At 43.4% G+C, this 22,402-nt stretch overlaps 1 protein-coding gene across 2 annotated transcripts; it reads right to left on the bottom strand.

The window, feature by feature from the left end:
* Nucleotides 1-1,432: 1,432 nt before the first annotated feature.
* ADPRS (ADP-ribosylserine hydrolase) lies at nt 1,433-20,291 on the bottom strand. 2 transcript variants are annotated; one of them, XM_070764713.1, is made up of 7 exons: nt 19,992-20,267; nt 16,322-16,418; nt 14,163-14,370; nt 6,568-6,752; nt 6,195-6,295; nt 1,948-2,273; nt 1,433-1,657 (listed from the first exon to the last, which is right to left on the bottom strand). In XM_070764713.1, exons 1-6 carry the CDS (start codon nt 20,215-20,217, stop codon nt 1,981-1,983), a joined length of 1,110 nt encoding a protein of 369 aa, XP_070620814.1. In that variant the 5' UTR covers nt 20,218-20,267; the 3' UTR covers nt 1,433-1,657; nt 1,948-1,980. The 2 variants fall into 2 exon arrangements, with proteins under 2 accessions (XP_070620814.1, XP_070620813.1); XM_070764712.1 differs by having other exon boundaries at nt 1,433-2,273; nt 19,992-20,291.
* Nucleotides 20,292-22,402: the final 2,111 nt, after the last annotated feature.

Raw genomic sequence — 22,402 nt, 5'->3', positions numbered from 1 at the left:
TTAATCAAACCAAGGAGTGAAAAGGATAAGTCATCCTTTTGTCAGTTTGTTCAGGCCAGGAGGAAGCCAAATCGTGACACTTGGCCTGGCATTTCCCAATTTTTTAAACAAATCTCTTTAGAATTATGATCTCTTGACCAGCTTTTTATTTATTTTTTTTCTTCCGCAGTTTGTCTACATGGGCTAATAATATTTTTGCCGGAAATCTTCTATAAAAAAGTGTTCTTTGTTAATAGAAAAACATCACTTTGAATTGCTCATCATTTTGATTTTGGGGTGTCCTTGGTCCTCTCTGAGCTGTTTTTCTTGCAGATGTTTTTTTACCAAACCAATTAACAGCATCAGGGTTAGAAGGGAATGGGGTTGATTTGTTTTCCTTTCTATCTTCAGTCCAGACGTTCTTATTTTTTGTCTTCTGTATCAACGGCCCAATTTAACATGCATCTATGTATGAATGCCAAATTGTGCACATCTATCTGTAATGATAAGATTTGCTTCCTTTGTGACAATTGGGGGGTTTTATCCTTTTTCCCCCCTTCAATAAGTGAAGACTGGATAAAATAAATCACTTCTCAATTCCTTCCCTTGAATCCTTCCGCTTTCAATAATGGAAATAACTCTACTAAACTCCCCATAGACTATTAACAGTTAATTTGATTGTCTTGTGTGACATTAGCCTCAATTACTTTTGTTAAACTCCCCATAGTTTAATTGCTTATTAAATTGATTGCCCTGCGTGATGTTAACCTTAAGTAGAACTGATTACTTTCACTTTCCAGCTGCCAAAATGATTAAGCTTGATTAACAGTAGCTATGTTCTACAAAACTAGAACTGTAGGAGGCCCAAAAATCCACCTATATAGTCAGTGGTGTGTGTACAATGTTGGGATTCAAAATTTTTACTACTGGTTCTGTGGGTGTAGCGTGGCTTGGTGGGTACTTCAGATTCCCCATTTCCTCCCAATCAGCTGGGATTCAGAAGGCACAGAATAGATGGGGACGGGGCCAGTCAGAGGTAGTAGCTACCGGTTCTGTGAACTACTCAAAATTCCCGCTACCCAGTTCTCCAGAATTGGTCATCACCTGCTGAAATCCAACTCTCATGTGTACCTGATCAATCCCGTGTGCTACTCCTTGCTTCCATTATCAGCACTACTAATGCATTTTGAGCTACATTGCAGTAAATTCCTTAGTACCTCAATTTATTTATTAAATGTATATGCCATCCACTTCACTATTGAAGTGACTCTGGGTGGCTATTGGTGCTTGTAGATATGGAATTAGTCCCTCTATTACCACCACCATCACATAAACTTGGTACTCTCTATCAGAGGTGGACTGATTGGGCAGGAAGTAGTATTACAAAATACCCTGGCTCAACCTGACGCTTACTTTACTCATGAAGCCAGCAGACACACACCAATCCATCTTAGTTTTTTAAAAAGCAGTAAAATTTATTAATGCCAGCATTACATTTAATACGTTTCTGGTATTAAAAGACATAGGTTCCAATCGCCCATAGAAACAGCTCGGCCTGATGACTCTCAATCTAATAGTTGGTTGAACTGCAAACTTGCATAGTTATCTTTTGACTTTGTCCCATCTCAAGTCTTCTGGGGTGAGCATCCGCTTGGGAAACTGTCATGAAGCCAATATGCTGCAGAGAGAAACCACCACCACCACCCGCAAGAAAATTTAGATTCTAACCAGGATGTTATTATGATGTTATGACAAAAATGTCAAAATTAGGAAACAGCGAAAGGAGAAAAGGATGGGTGAACATTGTCTACATGGCTAAAAAGAATTGGCACTTCTGAACATGCAGCTACAGCAAGAAACCTTTGGTAGGGAGCCACTCCACTATGGCCTGGGCATTCTTTGGAGGAACAGATTTTCCTATCGTGGACATGATGCGCTTCCTTTGGAACATGATGCAAAACTACAGACCTGATTACCAGGTGTCCAATCCTCGTTCATGGCTCAAGCCGGCTGGTGGTAGAGTTCATATAAGCCATCGGCCAGCTTCTCTGTATCCTCGTAGGCTTCACAGCTCTCTTTCCAGCTTTGGGTCACCTGCTCTTCCCCATAAAATGCTCCTGCAATGGCTCCGGCCATGGTTGCAATCGTATCCGTGTCCCCACCCAGTAAGATGCAGTACATAATGGTCCGTTGCAGAGAGTTGTACCGATCAGGAATATCTGGGTGAGATTCCATGCAACGCAGGAACGAATAGATTGCAGTGGGGACAGAATGCAGGGCTGCGATGCCATTGCCTGCATTAAATCAAAAGGTTCCATTACTTTTAGAGGAGAGCGTCGAGGTGGCACAGTGGCTAAAATGCTGTATTGCAGGCTACTTCTGCTGGCTGCCGGCTACCTGCAGTTTGGCATTTCTAATCTCATCAGGCTCAAGGTTGACTCAGCCTTCTATCCTTCTGAGGTGCGTAAAATGAGGACTCGGATTGTTGGGGGCAATAGTCTGACTCTGTAAATTACTTAGAGAGGGCTGTAAAGCACTGTGAAGCGGTATATAAATCTAAGTGGTGGATGGATGGATGGATGGATGGATGGATGGATGGATGGATGGAAGGAAGGAAGGAAGGAAGGAAGGAAGGAAGGAAGGAAGGAAGGAAGGAAGGAAGGAAGGAAGGAGCTGCGGTGGCACAGTGGCTAGAATGACACTAATGGGGGCCATTAAAAATATCTACAAGATTACCAATGCAACCAAAGCTTTGAAGAAGTTCCAAAGTACATTAGTTCCATTATTTTTTTTCCATTTAATCGTGTCCGATTCTCAGAGACTGCCTGGACGAGCCCCTGCAGTTTTTCTCAACAAGATTTGGCATAAGTGGTTTGTCATTGCCTTGTTCCTGGGGTTGAAAAAAGGAGGGATTGGCCCAAAGTCGCTCAGCTGGCCCAAAATGGAACTAGAACTCAGAGACCCCCAATTTCTAGCCTGATATCTTAAACCACTAGACCAAGCTGGCTGTCTAGGCAAACATTACACAGGTATCATTTCTGGTTCCAAACATCTAATAACTGGAGATAAACCCCCTCTAAATGCAGAACTTATGCTGCCCAGTCACCTTAAGATAGGGTCCACAACTTGGGCTTCCTCCTCAATCCACAGCTGACCTTGGAACATCATCTGTCGGCTGTGGCAAGGGGGGCGTTTGCCCATGTTTGTCTGGTGCACCAGTTGCAGCCCTATCTGGACCGGGAGTCTTTACTCACATTCACTCATGCCCTTATCACCTCAAGGTTCAACTGTAATGCTCTCTACATGGGGCTACCTTTGAAGAGTGTTCAAAAACTGCAAATTGTGCAGAGCACAGCCGCACGAGTGGTCATGGGCCTGCCCATGTCTCTCCAAACACTCTGCACTCTGCGTTGGCTGTCAATTGGTTTCCGGACTCAATTCAAAGTGTTGGTTAGGACCCATAAAGCCCTACATAGCACCGGCCAGATTACTTGCGGGAACGCCTACTGCCATATGAATCCGAGCAACCGGTTAGTCCCACAGAGTCGGCCTTCTCCAGGTCCCATCAACTAGACAATGTCATTTGGCAGGGCGTAGGGGAAGAGCCTTCTCTGTGGGGGCCTACTGCCCCCACCCTCCTCACCTTTCGTAAGAGTATTAAGACTCATTTATGTCGTCAGGCTTGAAACAATTAAATCTTAGTCCCTGGCCTACAAATGATTGTATGATTGTTGTACGAATGGATGTGATTGGTTTTTAATTTAATTAGGGATTTTAGATTGTTTTGTAATTTTAATTTAATTGGATTCATTTTATTGCATTACAGTAGCCCCTCACCTATCACTGGTGTTACGTTCCAGACCCGACCGCGATAGGTGAAATCCGCGATGGGGAATTTATCGACTGATAGTACTTATTTAAGTATTTATATTGTAATTGTTTGGTAAGTTTTCATTGTTTTAAGTGTTTATAAACCCTTCCCACACAGTATTTATTTTAGATACAGTATTTAAATACAGTATTTACAATTTTAGATATATATATTTTTTTTAAAAACCTGCCGATTGAGTTTGGCGGGCTGTTTAAATCTGCGATCGACTTCCTCAGAAACCCGCGAACCAGTGAAGATCCGCGAATGATTTTTCTCATTAATATTTCTTGAAAACCCGCGATGAAGTGAAGCCGCAGTAGGTGAAGCGCGGTAGAGCGAGGGACTACTGTATACTGTTTTATACGTTGTAAACCACCCCAGGTCTTCGGAGAAGGGTGGCATAGAAATCCAATAAATAAATAAATATAAATTTATTTATTTATTTATTATTTATTATTTAGATTTGTATGCCGCCCCTCTCCGAAGACTCGGGACAGCTCACAGCAGAGAAAAACAAATCATAAATAATCTGAATACATTTAAAACATTTAAGATTTAAAAAGAAAACCCCATATAATACATACACACTCACAAGCATACCATAAACAATTTAAACATGCCCAGGGGGAGATGTCTTAGTTCCTGCATGCCTGACGGCAAAGGTGGGTTTTAAGGAGTTTACGGAAGGCAGGTAGAGTAGGGGCAGTTCTAATCTCCGGGGGGAGTTGGTTCCAGAGGGTCGGGGCCGCCACAGAGAAGGCTCTTCCCCTGGGGCCCGCCAACCGACACTGTTTAGTTGACGGGACCCGGAGAAGGCCCACTCTGTGGGACCTAATCGGTCGCTGGGATTCGTGCGTCAGGAGGCAGTCTCGGAGGTATTCTGGTCCGATGCCATGAAAGGCTTTAAAGGTCATAACCAACACTTTGAATTGTGACCGGAAATTGATCGGCAGCCAATGCAGACTGCGGAGTGATGGTGAAATATGGGCATACCTAGGTAGGCCCATGACTGCTCTCGCAGCTGCATTTTGCACGATCTGAAGTTTCCGAACACTTTTCAAAGGTAGCCCCATGTAGAGAGCATTACAGTAGTCGAACCTCGAGGTGATGAGGGCATGAGTGACTGTGAGCAATGAGTCCCGGTCCAGATAGGGCCGCAACTGGTGCACCAGGCGAACCTGGGCAAACGCCCCCCTCGCCACAGCTGAGAGATGGTTTTCTAATGTGAGCTGTGGATCGAGGAGGACGCCCAAGTTGCGGACCCTCTCTGAGGGGGCCAATGATTCCCCCCCCAGGGTGATGGACGGACAGATGGGATTGTCCTTGGGAGGCAGAACCCACAGCCACTCCGTCTTATCCGGGTTGAGTTTGAGTCTGTTGACACCCATCCAGGCCCCAACAGCCTCCAGGCACCGGCACATCACTTCCACTGCTTCGCTGACTGGACAAGGGGTGGAGATGTAAAGCTGGGTATCATCGGCATATTGATGATACCTCACCCCATGTCCTTGGATGATGTCCTTGGAATTTAATACATAAATGAGAAATTTATCTGAATCTTAAAACACTTTTTTGAGTCTCCAGACATATAGAGGCATAGTGATGGAGTTTCATATTTACTCATGCCTCTGTATAAGTCAGAGATCTTCAAACTTGGCTAAATAAGCACACTATATTGTTCATTATCTCAACTTCATGTTAATTTCATTCTCTCTTTCTCATAGGCATATAAATGTAGCAGCATTCACTGTATAACAATCAGGAATTAAGGTTTAGTTCATTAGTCCACCATGCTGCTGACTGAAGGTATCACACCTAAGCTATTCTCTATTGAAGATGCTGCCCTCTGTCTTCTTGGCAAAATTGTGAAGGGATTGTTATTTCTCATATTTTCATGATTCCCTGCTATTTACCATGTTTCCCCCAAAATAAGACAGCGTCTTATATTAATTTTTGCTCCCAAAGATGTGCTACGTCTTATTTTCAGGGGATATCTTATTTTTTTTTCAATGAAGAAGAATTCACATTTATTGCTGAACAAAAAAAAATTAACATCTATTATATACTGTACAGGAGTTGTCATCACAAACCAGCATAAACAGACAAACTGTGAATCCTATCAAGAATTTCTTACTACTACCGTACCATTATTTCCATGTACAACAATGATCCTTTCTTCAAATATTTGTTATATATGTTCTGTTCGGGAATGCTGCGAAATGAAACGTCTCCTACTTCTTACTTTCGGGGGATGCCTTATATTAGGTAATTCTACGAAGCCTCTCCTATGTCTTACTTTTGGGGGTGACTTATTTTCGGGGAAACAGGGTAGGAATGCACTTACCTAATTCTAGTAACACATCTGACTTGGATACTGTACCCTCTTTCAAAAACTCTCTGATCTTCTTTAAACGCTTTGAAAAGGGACGGTCCTCATAGCCCAGCCTGAAGGGAAGACACAGAGGTGAAATAGTTATGTGTGCTGCCCAGGGTAAAATCTACTTACCTTCCTTACAGGTTTGGAAGCCACACAATTTTTCATCTTCTGCACATACGCAGAAGGCTTTGCGCATGCGCACTGAGTTAAAAAATGAAAATGGTGACATCCAAGTGGACAGAGTCTCGTGCTTCTGCGGCTACTGGTACACCCGAATCAGTAGCATTTCGCCCCTGGTGCTGCCCCCTCGTGTTATAAGGGTCCATGCTACTGTTCTTACATTTGTGCGTCAGCCACAGACTTGTCATCAGCCTCCACGTCTTCCATCTGGCCTATCAACTGATCCAAAAACTTGTCCCGGTTTGACTCCCCGCGGAGAGCATAATGGACTGCCAAGGCTTGCAAAATGGCTCCGTTGTAACCCAAGGAGTTTGCGTGGGTCAGCTCAGCACTCAGTTTAGCAAACTAGGGAGAGGGAGAGAGAGAGAGAGAGAGAGAGAAAGCAACTGTTTTAGAAAAACTAGGAGAACTTAAAAATAAGTCCTCCACTTACAACCCTGGCTCTGTTTTCTTATCTGAACAAAAAGAGCTTGGAACAGATAAAGGGGGAATAAGGAGCAGATCTGAAGAATTTCTACATGATTGGCATGTACATCCATTACGCATGTTTAACTTGCTGGCTCTCAGATGGATACCTAAAGCAAGGCCAGATACACAGAATGTGTACTTAAAGAAAAGTGCCCTGTGCATTTATTTTGGAAACATCCAAAATATGACTTAATTTGTTGGACGTCTTGGATGAACACCTTCTCCAGAAAACGTGTATGAATTTCCTTCATAACTCGGCACGCTGTTGGTTTTCACAGCATTCCTTAACGGCTAATTTTATGGCTCTTCTGGTAAAGACAATCTCTATTCTGTTCCAATACTGCTCCCTAATGTTTACATCTGATGCCATTGCTGGACTTCTTGGCAGTAGAAACCAACTGTTTCAATGTTATTCTTTCTCTAACAGTAATCGCTAGGAAAAGGATGGCTGACATACCCTTCACAAGACTGTATTCCTTAAGAATTTCCACCTCAAGCAAACCTGACAGTAGCTACAAAGGCATTCAGTTTCCCAGAAATATTGCCAGACCATCCATAATGGTAGTACCGTGTTTGCCCAAGAACAAGAATGTCTTATATTTTTTTGAACCCCGAAATATGTGTTTGGCCCTATTTTGGGGGAAGTCTTATTATTTTGGAGCATGTGAAGCATCCTATTGCTGTCTTACCTGATTTCCAGCTCTGTCTCCCTAACCCTAACCCTAACCCAGGGGTCTCCAAACATGGCAACTTTAAGACTTGTGGACTTCAGCTATGGTGGCTGGAAAATTCTGGGAGTTGAAATCCACAAGTCTTAAGGATGCCAAGTTTGAAGACCTCTACCCCAACCACAGGAAATGGTGGGGACCGGCTGTGCATGTGGTTGAATATTGTCGGGAATGGCTTATTTTAGAGGGGAGGGGTTTTTTTGTGGGGGAGGGCTTCTTTTCAGGGGATGTCTTATTTTTTGGGAATCATGGTAGCAGACCAATAAAGAAGAATATTTGTAGCTCAGGGTTAAATGAAGAGTCCTTGGTACTCTTGAGCTTGGTTGTTTTCTTACTGGTGATCTTATCAAGTTTGGGTAACGAAATACCTGCAAGAAAACAACCAAGCTCAGGTAAAAGAAGAGAGAAAGTAACAAATAAAAAATAAAAAAATTCTTTCTCCTTATATGTGGTTCCAAACTACAGGTAGTCCTCGACTTACAACATTCACATTCACTTCACTTTTGACATCTGGATAAAAAATAGCTGCCCTGTTTTTTTAGTGCTATACAAATATGCTATTAGCTGAAATCGCATTTAAGCTGTTCCAAATTTTAGTTTCTCCTATTAAGTAGGCTAAAATGTTTCAACTCTCTCCTAACCGCTTCTATATCAATTTTCATGTATAGTCAATACCGTTTACAGATAATTAGCACCTATTAAAAAAATACCCCTGAAAAAAACATTTGAAAACATCTTGCGGTAGCATAATCAAAGGGGGCGGGGACACGACAAATTGTATCACCAAATATTGCCAAATTAATCCAATTACAAACCTAATTACTAATTCCTTTATATAAAAAAAATAAAATAAGAAAGTTAAAAAAAATAAAATAGAATTAAATCTATAAAAAAATAAGAAAACAAAGAGATATAAGACAGAAAATAGAAAATTACACTAAGTAGATAATGTAGCTATAAATGTAAAGACACAAGATGAAAAGAAAAAGAAGGAAAAAGAAAGAAAAAGAAAAGCACTGGATTCTTGAACAATTGATAAAAATGAATAACTGTGTATGTGATTTTTAATATTTGAAGATATATACAGGTATATATATATATATATATATATGTGTGTGTGTGTGTGTGTCACATGTTTAAGCTGAATTTGAAAATTAAGGGAGACTAGGATAGATCTATTTCGGCCTTATTTTGGCCTCATCAGCTAGCCATACCCACTGGGACTTGAACCTGCAACCTTTGCCTTGTAAGGCAGAGAATTATCTTCTAGGCTACAGTATCCAATCCCTTCAGCTCTGTACCAGGGAAGGGTTACATTTTGTGTCGAATCACCCTGGTATATTGAAGGAACATCACAACTCCTTTTTTGCCTCTTGGCCCAACCCAGGGCCATTTCCAAGGCAGTTAATTTTATTGATAGCCGACAATTCTATCTGTATGTGTCACATGTTTAAGCTGAATTTGAAAATTAAGGGAGACTAGGATAGATCTATTTCGGCCTTATTTTGGCCTCATCAGCTAGCCATACCCACTGGGACTTGAATATACAGTGGTCCCTCGACTTGCGCGTTCTCGATTAGCGCGAAACGCTGCAACGCGGTTTTTCAAAAAATATTATTTAAAAAAATAAAATATTAAAAAATAAATTTTTTTTTATTCTGTTCCCTGAATGGAGACCGCCGGCCGCTCAATCGGGCCGGCAGGGAACAGAATGGAGCCTTCCGCGGCGGGGCTGGTAAGGGGGGGAGCCGAGGGGGGAGCCGAGCCCAGCACCGTGGCATTCGCTTTCCTCCCGCCGGCAGCCGACTGATTGTGGGCTCCTTCGCAACCTCGGAGAGCTTCCTGGTTTTCGTGAGCTTTCATGCCCCGGAAGCTCTCCGAGGTTGCGAAGGAGCCCACAATCAGTCTCGGCTGCGGGTGGGAGGAAGGCGAATCCCCCGTGGGCTCCGTTACATCTTCCGCTGCCAGCCAGGCCATGCTGGCGGCAGCGGAACAATCGCTGGCTGTCAACTTTTCTTTTTAAAACTGGGCAGGAGCTGACTTGCCTCCCCAGTGCTAAAAAGAAAAGTTGACAGCCAGCGCTACGACTGACGGAATGCTGAGCCTCCCGGTGGAAGGCTGCCGCTTGGCCGGGGAGGCTCGGCCGAAAGGGGCTGGAGCGGCAGAGCCGAGCACGCCTTCCGCCCGGGAAGTCCTGCCCCTTCATCCCCACCCCTCGCCCCTGTGGTCGGCGGGGATGAAAGGGCAGGACTCCCTAGGTGGAAGGCGTGCTCGGCTCTGCCGCTCCAGCCCCTTTCGGCCGAGCCTCCCTAGCCAAGCGACTGCCTTCCGTCGCAGCGGGGAACATCGGCGCAGGAGGCAGGAGAGGACCGGGCGACCGGAGAAGCAGCGCTGCCGCCGCCACGCCTGGCTCGACTTCCCTGGCTGCTTGGCCGGGGAGGCTCGGCCGAAAGGGGCTGGAGCGGCAGAGCCGAGCATGCCTTCCGCCCGGGAAGTCCTGCCCCTTCATCCCCACCCCTCGCCCCTGTGGCCGGCTCATCCAGGGGGGCGTGTGTGGACTGGCAAGCGGCAAGCGGGAAGACCAAGGGAAGGTTCCTTCAGCCGCCCAACACCTGATCCGCTCCGCAGCGCGGCAGCAGCGAGGAGCCGAAGATGGGGTTTCCCCTTTGCCTTTACCCCATCTTCGGCTCCTCGCTGCTTCCACGCTGCGGAGCAGATCAGCTGTTGGGCGGCTGAAGGAATCTTCCCTTGGTCTTCCCCGCCGCCCACACGCAAACTCCACCATCTGCGCATGTGCGGCCATGAAAAAAATGGCGCACATGCGCAGATGGTGGTTTTACTTCCGCATCCAATATAACGCGGAAATCGGTTAGCGCGGGAGGTCTTGGAACGTAACCCCCGCGCTAACCGAGAGATCACTGTATATCTGTGTGTAGATTGTTCTGAGTTCGGGTTTTGCCCTGTGTAATATTTTGCATGTCTATGCGACGTTTTGGTGAAATCACATTCACCATCATCAGGCTGAAGTTTCAAGCTTCGTGCTGTTGTAAAATGGAATGTTTGCAACTGTCATTTCTTCCTAGTATATAGTGTGGGGGTGGAGATTTGGTTTGAATGTAGCAAATAGATTGGGTGATTATGTTTTAGTGATCTGATTGGTTGGTGGAATCATAATGCATTTAAAAAAGAAGAAAAGACTTCCTCCCTTGTCCAGCACATTAAAAAAACAGGGCACGAAATTGACTTTGAAAAAACTAAATTACTTCACAAAACAGAGAATTTATATAGAAGAATTGCCTTGGAAGCCATAGAGATTGAGAGGAGCCCCCTTTGCATAAATAAAAGAGATGACACGTCCCGCCTACCAGAGATTTGGAAACCAGCCTTAAACAAAAAAACACTTCATAAAAATCACCATGTCAATCCTTCTAATAATTATGATTCCACCAACCAATCAGATCATTAAAACATAATCACCCAATCTATTTGCTACATTCAAACCAAATCTCCACCCCCACACTATATACTAGGAAGAAATGACAGTTGCAAACATTCCATTTTACAACAGCACGAAGCTTGAAACTTCAGCCTGATGATGGTGAATGTGATTTCACCGAAACAAAATTGGGGGGGGGGGATCATTTCCTCACACTTATGACTGTTGCAGCATCCCCAAAGGTCATATGAGCAAAATGCTTAGCAACTGACTCATGTTTATGACGATTGTAGTGTCCCAAGGTCATGTGATCCCCTTTTGTGACTTCTGACATGCCTAGTACAGTAATACCTCATGATACGAACTTAATTAGTGCAAGGAGGAGGTTCGTAAGACGAAAGGTTCGTAAGACGAAACATTGTTTCCCATAGGAAACAATGTAAAGTCAATTAATCCGTGCAACCAAAAAACCCCCCGCAAAAAAAACGGCTGGGAAGGCTCGTGGCCGTTTTAAAAGGTGACAGCGGCCTGGGTGGCTTCCCAGCACCCCCCCCCCAACCTCTCCTCTTCCCAGTTTGCTCTCCATGTGTCCCCAACCTTTCACGGAGGGTTTTCCACCTCTCCTCTGCCCAGTTTGCTCTCCATGTGTCCCCAACCTTTCACGGAGGGTTTTCCACCTCTCCTCTTCCCAGTTTGCTCTCCATGTGTCCCAAACCTTTCACGGAGGGTTTTCCACCTCTCCTCTTCCCAGTTTGCTCTCCATGTGTCCCAAACCTTTCACGGAGGGTTTTCCACCTCTCCTCTTCCCAGTTTGCTCTCCATGTGTCCTCAACCTTTCACGGAGGGTTTTCCACCTCTCCTCTTCCCAGTTTGCTCTCCATGTGTCCCAAACCTTTCACGGAGGGTTTTCCACCTCTCCTCTTCCCAGTTTGCTCTCCATGTGTCCTCAACCTTTCACGGAGGGTTTTCCACCTCTCCTCTCCCCAGTTTGCTCTCCATGTGTCCCCAACCTTTCACGGAGGGTTTTCCACCTCTCCTCTTCCCAGTTTGCTCTCCATGTGTCCCCAACCTTTCACGGAGGGTTTTCCACCTCTCCTCTTCCCAGTTTGCTCTCCATGTGTCCCAAACCTTTCACGGAGGGTTTTCCACCTCTCCTCTTCCCAGTTTGCTCTCCATGTGTCCCAAACTTTTCAAGAGGTGGAAAACCCTCCGTGAAAGATTTGGGACACATGGAGAGCAAACTGGGAAGAGGAGTCTTCGGAGAGGGGCGGCATACAAATCCAAATAATAATAATAATAATAATAATAATAATAAAAAAAAACCCTCCGTGAAAGGTTGGGGACACATGGAGAGCAAACTGGGAAGAGGAGAGGTGGAAAACCCTCCGTGAAAGATTTGGGACACATGGAGAGCAAACTGGGAAGAGGAGGTGGAAAACCCTCTGTGAAAGGTTGGGGACACATGGAGAGCAAACTGGGAAGAGGAGAGGTGGAAAACCCTCTGTGAAAGGTTGGGGACACATGGAGAGCAAACTGGGAAGAGGAGAGGTGGAAAACCCTCCGTGAAAGGTTGGGGACACATGGAGAGCAAACTGGGAAGAGGAGAGGTGGAAAACCCTCCGTGAAAGGTTGGGGACACATGGAGAGCAAACTGGGAAGAGGAGAGGTGGAAAACCCTCCGTGAAAGGTTGAGGACACATGGAGAGCAAACTGGGAAGAGGAGAGGTGGAAAACCCTCCGTGAAAGGTTGAGGACACATGGAGAGCAAACTGGGAAGAGGAGAGGTGGAAAACCCTCCGTGAAAGGTTGGGGACACATGGAGAGCAAACTGGGAAGAGGAGAGGTGGAAAACCCTCCGTGAAAGGTTGAGGACACATGGAGAGCAAACTGGGAAGAGGAGAGGTGGAAAACCCTCCGTGAAAGGTTGGGGACACATGGAGAGCAAACTGGGAAGAGGAGAGGTGGAAAACCCTCCGTGAAAGGTTGAGGACACATGGAGAGCAAACTGGAAAGAGGAGAGGTGGAAAACCCTCCGTGAAAGGTTGGGGACACATGGAGAGCAAACTGGGAAGAGGAGAGGTGGAAAACCCTCCGTGAAAGGTTTGGGACACATGGAGAGCAAACTGGGAAGAGGAGAGGTGGAAAACCCTCCGTGAAAGGTTGGGGACACATGGAGAGCAAACTGGGAAGAGGAGAGGTGGAAAACCCTCCGTGAAAGGTTTGGGACACATGGAGAGCAAACTGGGAAGAGGAGAGGTGGAAAACCCTCCGTGAAAGGTTTGGGACACATGGAGAGCAAACTGGGAAGAGGAGAGGTGGAAAACCCTCCGTGAAAGGTTGAGGACACATGGAGAGCAAACTGGGAAGAGGAGAGGTGGAAAACCCTCCGTGAAAGGTTTGGGACACATGGAGAGCAAACTGGGAAGAGGAGAGGTGGAAAACCCTCCGTGAAAGGTTTGGGACACATGGAGAGCAAACTGGGAAGAGGAGAGGTGGAAAACCCTCCGTGAAAGGTTGGGGACACATGGAGAGCAAACTGGGAAGAGGAGAGGTGGAAAACCCTCCGTGAAATGTTGAGGACACATGGAGAGCAAACCGCTTTCGGAGACTGCTGGGGAGCTGCACGACTGTTTTAAAAGGTGACAGTCGGGGTGGGGGGCTGAGCAACCTCCCGAAGCCAACCCGGAAGTTCCGGTTTGGCGTTCGTAACATGAAAAAAGTTCGTAAGAAGAGGCAAATTTTTTCTGAACCCCGGGTTCGTATCTCGAGTTGTTCGTAAGACGAGGGGTTCGTATCTTGAGGTACCACTGTATATGGAGAAGGCAAAGTCACTTACCACTCGTGTTACTAACTTAACTATGGAGTGATTCACTTAACAACAATGGCAAAGAAGTTCGTAAAATGGGGCAAAACTCACTCAACAAATGGCTCATTTACCAAAATAAATTTTGGGCTCAATTGAGATTGTAAGTTATGGACTACCTGTAGCTAATTTGGGGATATAACTCGAGACTCCACTACCAAGGCCTCTCCTAGCTTGTAACATCAGACAGGACTGCTGTATGCAAATGCTTTCAAATGCTATGTAAATAGTTGGGGTGTCATCTGAAACAATTAACTCACCTTCTTTACATCTTGAATGTCAGAGTAAGCTAATGAAATGCCTGCTACTCTCATGGCGCCACCATTCCCATAGGAACCTTTCCCATTAAACTGCTGTCGTGCTGGCTCAAACACATCTCGGCATTTAGGACTAAGCAGTTTCTTGAACACAGTCACCACACCGCCTCCGTAGGATCGGTCGGGATCCTTGTCATATTCCTCAGCAAACCTGCCAGGAAAAGACTTTGGTTACAAAATCGTCCATTTGTTTGGAAAGACGCTAGCAACAGGAGAACACGGCTTTATTAAAGGGCATAGAATAGATCAAGCCCTAAAGATGTTATTTGGAGGATTTGTTTAATCCACGTAGAGAAATATTAAGTGATCGTATTAACTCATCAAAATAACATCCAAGGCTCTGTAATTCATTCCAGAATTTTGATGAATTAGCCCAATCGCCTGGATTTTGCACAACACACAATAGAGGGCTGCATTAAAAAAATAATAAATAAGGTTGAAATGCAGTTGTTTGTGTAGATGACCAGGTTAAGCCCAAGGGATCAGTCATGAGTTGCTTTGCGCCCACAAGAGATCTACTGGCAAGTCCAGCCCACCTTGAATTCCTTTGACTTTTATCTACCGCCAATTTGCTTTGACTGTTAATAGCTCAGATTCTTGTATAACAAGCTTGCAATAAATTTGAACTGCCTAGATTCGCGATGGTGAACCTATGGCATGTGTGCCAGAGGTGACATGCAGAGCCCTCTCTGTGGACACACGTGCCATCACCAGCTGCTCCTCTGGTTTCCAGTGAGCACGTGTGTGCCAACCAGAGGTGCCAGAGACTGGAAAATAGTCTCAAAACAGCCTGCAAAACAACAAAAACAGGCTGTTTGGGGGTCTTTTGGGGCCATTTTTTGGGCCAAAAAAATCTCAAAAGGGTCTGAAAATGGCCTGAAAAACAGCCCAAAAATGCCCCCCCAAATACCAAAAAAACAGGCATGCGCATGCATGCGTGTTCCAATTTGAGCACTTAGTGCCCCAAAAGTTCACCATCACTGGCCTAATTATTCTGATTTCCCTGGTACTTGTTAATTCATTTTTAAAAGTGTTGGGTGAAGATAAGTCCAATGTGTATTTGCTAAACACTAACAGAGTATTGGATTTAGAGTAAAATGCTCTATTCCTGGCATTTTACAGCTGTTCTGACATTACTTTCCACCTGAACTCATATAATACAGGCACAGCAATAGATGGGACTTGAGCTGAACAGAATTCAAGATATCAAAGAGTATCTGGGATATTCCTTTGTTTTTTGGCAATACAATAAGCGATACTGCTTATTCCTTAAGATTAGAGGCCCATTACCAAGTGGTAATAGTACAGGTACATGGTGGACCATATTCAATTTGAAATTATGGATAAAAGGATAAGTTCGGATAATGAAACTGAATTGGGACAACTGATGGGACGGTGGGACAAGGTAAGATGATATATGATGAGCAGAATCCGAGACCAACCTACAAGAAATAAATTGGAATTACTCTATAATATGTAAATAGATATATTGCTCTTGGGTCAAGTGGACTATATAAGAAACACCCCCGATTTGGTGGTGGGGTATGTGTGTGTGTCTGGGTGGTGGGCACATTTCACTATGCACTGTTTTATGTTGTGTGTATATTAAACTTGTTAAAAATTAATAAAAATAATTTTTTAAAAAAGATTAGAGGCCCATTTCATTTTCTCTACCATACCAAGCAAAATTTTCTAAGGCAAATCTCACTGCCCCCACCCTCCTTGCCTTCTGAAAGAGCCTAAAAACTCATCTTTGTCGTCAGGTTTGGGGTTACTAGATCTTCCCCCTGACCAATGAATGTTTTTAGTACGATTGTTGAATGAACGGTAATGGAAGTTTTAAAGTGGATTTTTATGTATTGTTTTTATGTATTAATTGGATTGATTTTACTATTGTCTCTTTATATATGTTGTGAGCCTCCCTGAGTCCTCGGAGAGGGGCGGCATACAAATCCAATTAAAACTAAATTAAATTAAACTAAACTTGTATTAAAAGTTGAATAAGGACGGATTGCACAAACTTAAGGTTTCATGCCATCAAATTCATACTGCTACCTAATCCAATAGTATTTCCTCTGTCTGAAAACAACCACATGCCTTACCTCTTTGCCATATCCACTTCATCAAAATGTTTCTTGGTCAACAGGGACCTAACTACCGAGTGGGCCATGGCTGTATCATCGCTGTAGTAGAGGATTTCTAGGGATCAAACAATAAAGCAATATATATTATACACAGAGAATGTATATGCAAACTCAACCTATTTTGTTTCTATTTTTAAAGAATGCTGCAAATGGTCATAAATATAACCCAGTTGCCTTGCGCCCAAAATGCAGTCACATGACTGCGTGAAGAAGCATCATTGGATCTTCCAATCCCAGGAAGGCCTGCCATAACTTTGAATGGTTGCAAGGCAATTGGGGATAAGGACTACCTACACCAAGGATCTCCAAACTTAGCAACTTAGCGTAGCATAGCTACACTATAACATAGCACAGCTACCATATGCTATGCTGGCTGGAGAATGCTGGAAGTTGAAGTCCACAAGTACTAAAGTTGCCAGGTTTGAAGACCTCTGACTTATACAGAGGCATGACTAAATATGAAACTCTATCGCTATGCCTCTGTATGTTTGAAAGCAAAAAAAATAAAATCTTCCTGAATTTATTATGAAGATTCAAGCGGAGTCTTACAGGCTTTCGATGAAACATATGTTTATAAAAAATGTAGAATCTTGCAAAACAGTCCATAAACTCAGTGTTTACTCCTTACCTCACCTTAAAAGTAAATGTTGCCGTAATTTTTCACAGGTAAAAGTGAATCACAGAAAGAAAAGCTGAACAAAGTGAAAGAGGACAAATTAGAAATAATGCTAGAAATAGCATTGTGGTCACAAAGTGACTAACTCATCTCTTCCTCGGCTACAATTTTGGCATGTTAAATACTGGAAGCTTAATAAAGTATAATCAATTTTAATAATAGCAATAGCACGTAAGACTTATATATCACTTCCAGTAGTTGTAAGTCAAAGACTATATTATATATATTCAAGTTGCATTGTACAGATGAGAAAACTTTGCTTTAAAAAAAAATAGCAATAGCACTTACACTTATATACTGTTTCACGGTGCTTTACAAGCCTCTCTGAACGGTTTACAGAGTCAGCCTACTTTCCCCAACATAGAAACATAGAAGATTGACGGCAGAAAAAGACCTCATGGTCAATCTAGTCTGGCCTTATATTTCCTGTATTTTATCTTACGATGGATATATGTTTATCCCAGGCATGTTTAAATTCAGTTACTGTGGATTTACCAACCATGTCTGCTGGAAGTTTGTTCCAAGCATCTACTACTCCTTCAATAAAATAATATTTTCTCATGTTGCTTCTGATCTTTCCAACTAACCTCAGATTGTGCCCCCTTATTCCTGTGTTCACTTTCCTATTAAAATCACTTCTCTCCTGAACCTTATTTAATCCTTTAACATATTTAAATGTTTCGATCATGTTCCCCCTTTCCCTTCTGACCTCCAAACTATACAGATTGAGTTCATTAAGTCTTTCCTGATAAGTTTTATGTTTAAGATCTTCCACCATTTTTGTAGCCCGTCTTTGGAGCCGTTCAATTTTATCAATATCTTTTTGTAGGTGAGGTCTCCAGAACTGAACACAATATTCCAAATGTGGTCTCACCAGTGTTCTATACAGTGGGATCACAATCTCCCTCTTCCTGCTTTTTATACATCCAGCTATGCAGCCAAGCATTCTATTTGCTTTCCCTACATGCTAGGTCCTCATTTTATCCACCTCAGAAGAATGGCAGGCTGAGTCAACCTTGAGTCAGTCAGGATCGAACTGCTGGCAGTTGGCAGAATTAGCCTGCAATACTGTATTCTAGCCACTATGCCACCACTACCCTTCCTTCCTCCCTTCTTTCCTTCCCTCCCCAATAACACTTAAACTTCCTTCCCAATATCACTTAGAGTCAATATATTGCACCCAACATTCTGAGTCCTCATTTTACTGACTTCAGAAGGATGAAAGTCCGAGTCAATCTTGAACCAATGAGAATCACACTGCCAAGCTGCTGGCAACCGGCAGTCAGTAGAATTAGCCTGCAATACTGTACTTGAACCACTGTGTCACCAAACTCCTAATTATGTTACGTTTTAATTGTATTTAAAGGTACAGAATTTCAATATTTGAATTATCATGATATAAAATTGTTTCAATTATAATTTTTGAAAATTCAATAATTTACATAAAACCCAATAATGCTTTCAGAAGTTCAGCTGATGTTTAAGGAACATTTTTTATTAAATACAATCTGGCAATACTGCATTCATACCAGTATTAATTGCAAACTAATTTTCAAACAGAACGTGATTATTATGGTAAATAACGTAATGATAATATCATTAATAGTGGTATAATTTATCCTCGTCCATAAGGGGATTTATTGATAAGTCTACCAATTTGTTTAATGAATATAAATTTGGCAAACTGGCATGAATATTGTAACTGTGATCACAATAACTTAACATGCAGGACTATTTTTACAAACATTTATTTTGCAAGACAGAAACCACAGCAATAAATTGTTCCTGTTTGCAAATCTAGGCAGTGATTCCTGTCCTATTGGTAATTCAATGTTGCCACACATTTAACCACACCACTTTTATCCTTCTTAGATAGCTGTAACTACAAGAACAGTGTAGAAGCCAGCAAAAGGAGTCAGAATCTTTTATCTGGAGGGTCCCATCCCACTCCCATCTTGCCTTTCTCACCCCATGAACAAGAATTAAAGCAGCTATCAGTTTTAGGCCTAACCACAATAATAAAGAAACAGCAATAGCATTTATATAACGCTGCACAGTACTGTAGATCCCTCTCTAAGCACTTTACAAAGTCATTGTCAACTCTGAAACAAACCTGACTGGGATCATTTTGGAGACTTCTGGGTTGCCAGTCAGAATCTTGCCCCCCAAGAATCTGGGTCCTTATTTTACCCACCTTGGAAGGATGGAAGGCTGAGTCAACCTTAAACAGGTGAGAATCAAACTGCCAAACTGATGGCAACCAGCAGAAGATCATTATATTATATTTATATATATAAAATAAATATAATAATATTAATTATATTACGATGTAATTATTATATCATTATATTATAATGATATAATATAATATATGATATAATATGTCTTATGTTATGTATAATTTATAGCAGTGTTTCCCAACCTTGGCAACTTGAAGATATTTGGACTTCAACTCCCAGAATTCCCCAGCCAGCGAACGCTGGCTGGGGAATTCTGGGAGTTGAAGTCCAAATATCTTCAAGTTGCCAAGGTTGGGAAAAACTGATTTATAGTATAGTATTAATTATGTTAATTATATTAAATTATACATTCATTTTATTTAACATAACATAATACTTGTATTATAAATATTTAATATAAGTAATATATAATTATTATTGTATTATTATATATTTATAATAAAAGTATCATAACGCTATTTATTGAAATATTAAAAACAAAATAAAGCAATGAAATAATAAAATGAAAACCTTAATCAAAAGTAGAATAAAGAAATGGCATTGCAAATAAAATAAAATCTTGAGGGGGAAGGGCGCAGGGAGGGATCGTAGCACAGCGTCCTACTGGGTGGGGGATCCTCGTGCCCCCCGGCGGCTCCCCTGAAAGATCCAGGCCTGATCCCGAGACAACGACCCACTGGATCCCCCGGGCCGCCCCGCCCGCCCTGCTCACTCGAAGCGCGGCCGCCCTCCTCCGTCTTGCCCTCGCCGAGCTCGGCAGCCGGGCCTTGCCGGGGCGGCGATGGCAGCGGCCCCAGGGCGAGCACGAAGCGGAGCAGCTCGGCCGCGCTGACCGACTCCCGCGCCTCGAAGTTGCCGCCCAGGCAGTCGCCCAGAAGAGCCCCGAGAAGGCAGCCCCGGCAGCGGCTCCGCGTCAGCTGACACACCGCCGCCGCCATTTTTCGCGAGGGGGCGGGGCCTTTGCTCGCCCCGCCCCCTTTCTTCCTCCCCTTCCGGCCCCGGCGGCTCCAGGTGAGCCAAGCGGTCGCGTGAAGCCTCGCCCCTTGCCCCGCCCTTTTGCTAACCTGCCCTGCCAGCCTGCAGGTGCGTCGGTGGGCCAGATGAGACTGAGGGAAGGTAGGAGTTAGAAGATAGAATAGAATAGAATTTTATTGGCCAAGTGTGATTGGACACACAAGGAATTTGTCTTGGTGCATATGCTCTCAACGTACATAACATAAAATATACATTTGTCAAGAATCATGTGGTACAACACTTCATGATTGTCATAGGGGTCAAATAAGCAATGAAGAAGCAATATTAATAAAAATCTTAGGATATAAGCAACAAGTTACAGCCATACAGTCAACATGGGAGGAAATGGGTGAAAGGAATGATGAGAAAAACTAGTAGAATAGAAGTGCAGATTTAGTAGAAAGTCTGACAGTGTTGAGGGAATTATTTGTTTAGTAGAGTGATGGCGTTCGGAAAAAACTGTTCTTGTGTCTAGTTGTCTTGGTGTGCAGTGCTCTGTAGCGACGTTTTGAGGGTAGGAGTTGAAACAATTTGTGTCCAGGATGTGAGGGGTCAGTAAATATTTTACCCGCCCTCTTTTTGACTTGTGCAGTATACAGGTCCCTAATGGAAGGCAGATTGGCAGCAATTGTTTTTTCTGCAATTCTGATTATCCTCTGAAGTCTGTGTCGGTCCTGTTGGGTTGCAGCACCAAACCAGACAGTTATAGAGGTGCAGATGACAGACTCAATGATTCCTCTATAGAACTGAATCAGCAGCTCCTTAGGCAGTTTGAGCTTCCTGAGCTGGCGCAGAAAGAACATTCTTTGTTGTGCTTTTTTGATGATGTTTTTGATGTTAGGTGACCATTTTAGGTCTTGAGATATAATAGAACCTAGAAATTTGAAGGTCTCTACTGTTGATACTGTGTTGTCTAGTATTGTGAGAGGTGGAAGGGTGGAAGAGTTTCTCTTAAAGTCTACCACCATTTCTACGGTTTTGAGTGTGTTCAGTTCTAGATTGTTCTGGTCACACCAGAAGGATAGTTGTTCAACTTCCCGTCTGTATGCAGATTCATCATTGTCTTGAATGAGTCCGATCACTGTTGTATCATCTGCAAACTTCAGTAGTTTAACAGATGGATCGTATGAGATGCAGTCATTAGTGTATAGAGAGAAGAGAAGTGGTGAGCCTTGGGGGGCACCTGTGCTAATTGTACATATATCTGATGTGATTTTTCCTAGCTTCACCTGCTGCTTCCTGTCTGTTAGGATGCCTCTTTTCTTTTGGTCCTCCCTTTCAGGTAAATTATTATTTTAAATTACAGGGGTACCTCTACCTATAAATGCCTCTACTTATGAACTTTTCTAGATAAGAACCGGGTGTTCAAGATTTTTTTACCTCATCTCAAGAACTATTTTCCACTTACAAACCTGAGGTTCCGGAAACATAACTGGAAAAGTCGGGGAGAAGCCTCTGTGGGGACTCTCTAGGAATCTCCTGGGAGATAATAGGGCCAGAAAAGGCGGGAAGAAGCCTCCATGGGGCCTCTCTAGGAATCTCCTGAGAGGTAACAGGGCCTCTACCCTCTCTGTGGTTTCCCCAACCGTGTGCATTATTTGTTTTTACATTGTTCCTTATGGGGAAAATTGCTTCTTACAAACTTTTCTACTTAAGAACCTGGTTACGGAACCAATTCAGTTCCTAAGTGTACCACTATTTTACACTTCTTATAATTACTACTAAAATTTTATTACAGGTGGTCCTTGATTTACATCTATTCATTTAGTGACCGTTTGAAGTTAGGCTGACTTAGGAGCATTTTTCACACTTAACGACCATTGTAACATCCTTTAGGTGACAGGACCGAAGTTGGGATGCTTGGCAATTGGTTCCTATTGGTGAGGGTTGTGGTGTCCCCCGATTGCTTGTGGAGAACCCCTTTTGCGACCTTCAGACAAGCAGAGTGGGGGAGCCAGATTCACTTAACAGCCTGGGTTATTAACAACTGCAATGATTCACTTAACAATTGTGACAAGAAAAGTGGTGAAATTAAACAAAACTTACTGGCAACATACATTTTGGCCTCAATTGTGGATAGTAAGTTGAGGTCTACCAGTATTTTCCAAA

Source organism: Erythrolamprus reginae, chromosome 11 (assembly GCF_031021105.1).
Source record: "Erythrolamprus reginae isolate rEryReg1 chromosome 11, rEryReg1.hap1, whole genome shotgun sequence".
NCBI classification, from domain to species: Eukaryota; Metazoa; Chordata; class Lepidosauria; order Squamata; family Dipsadidae; genus Erythrolamprus; species Erythrolamprus reginae.
This window is presented reverse-complemented; position numbering and strand designations above follow the sequence as displayed.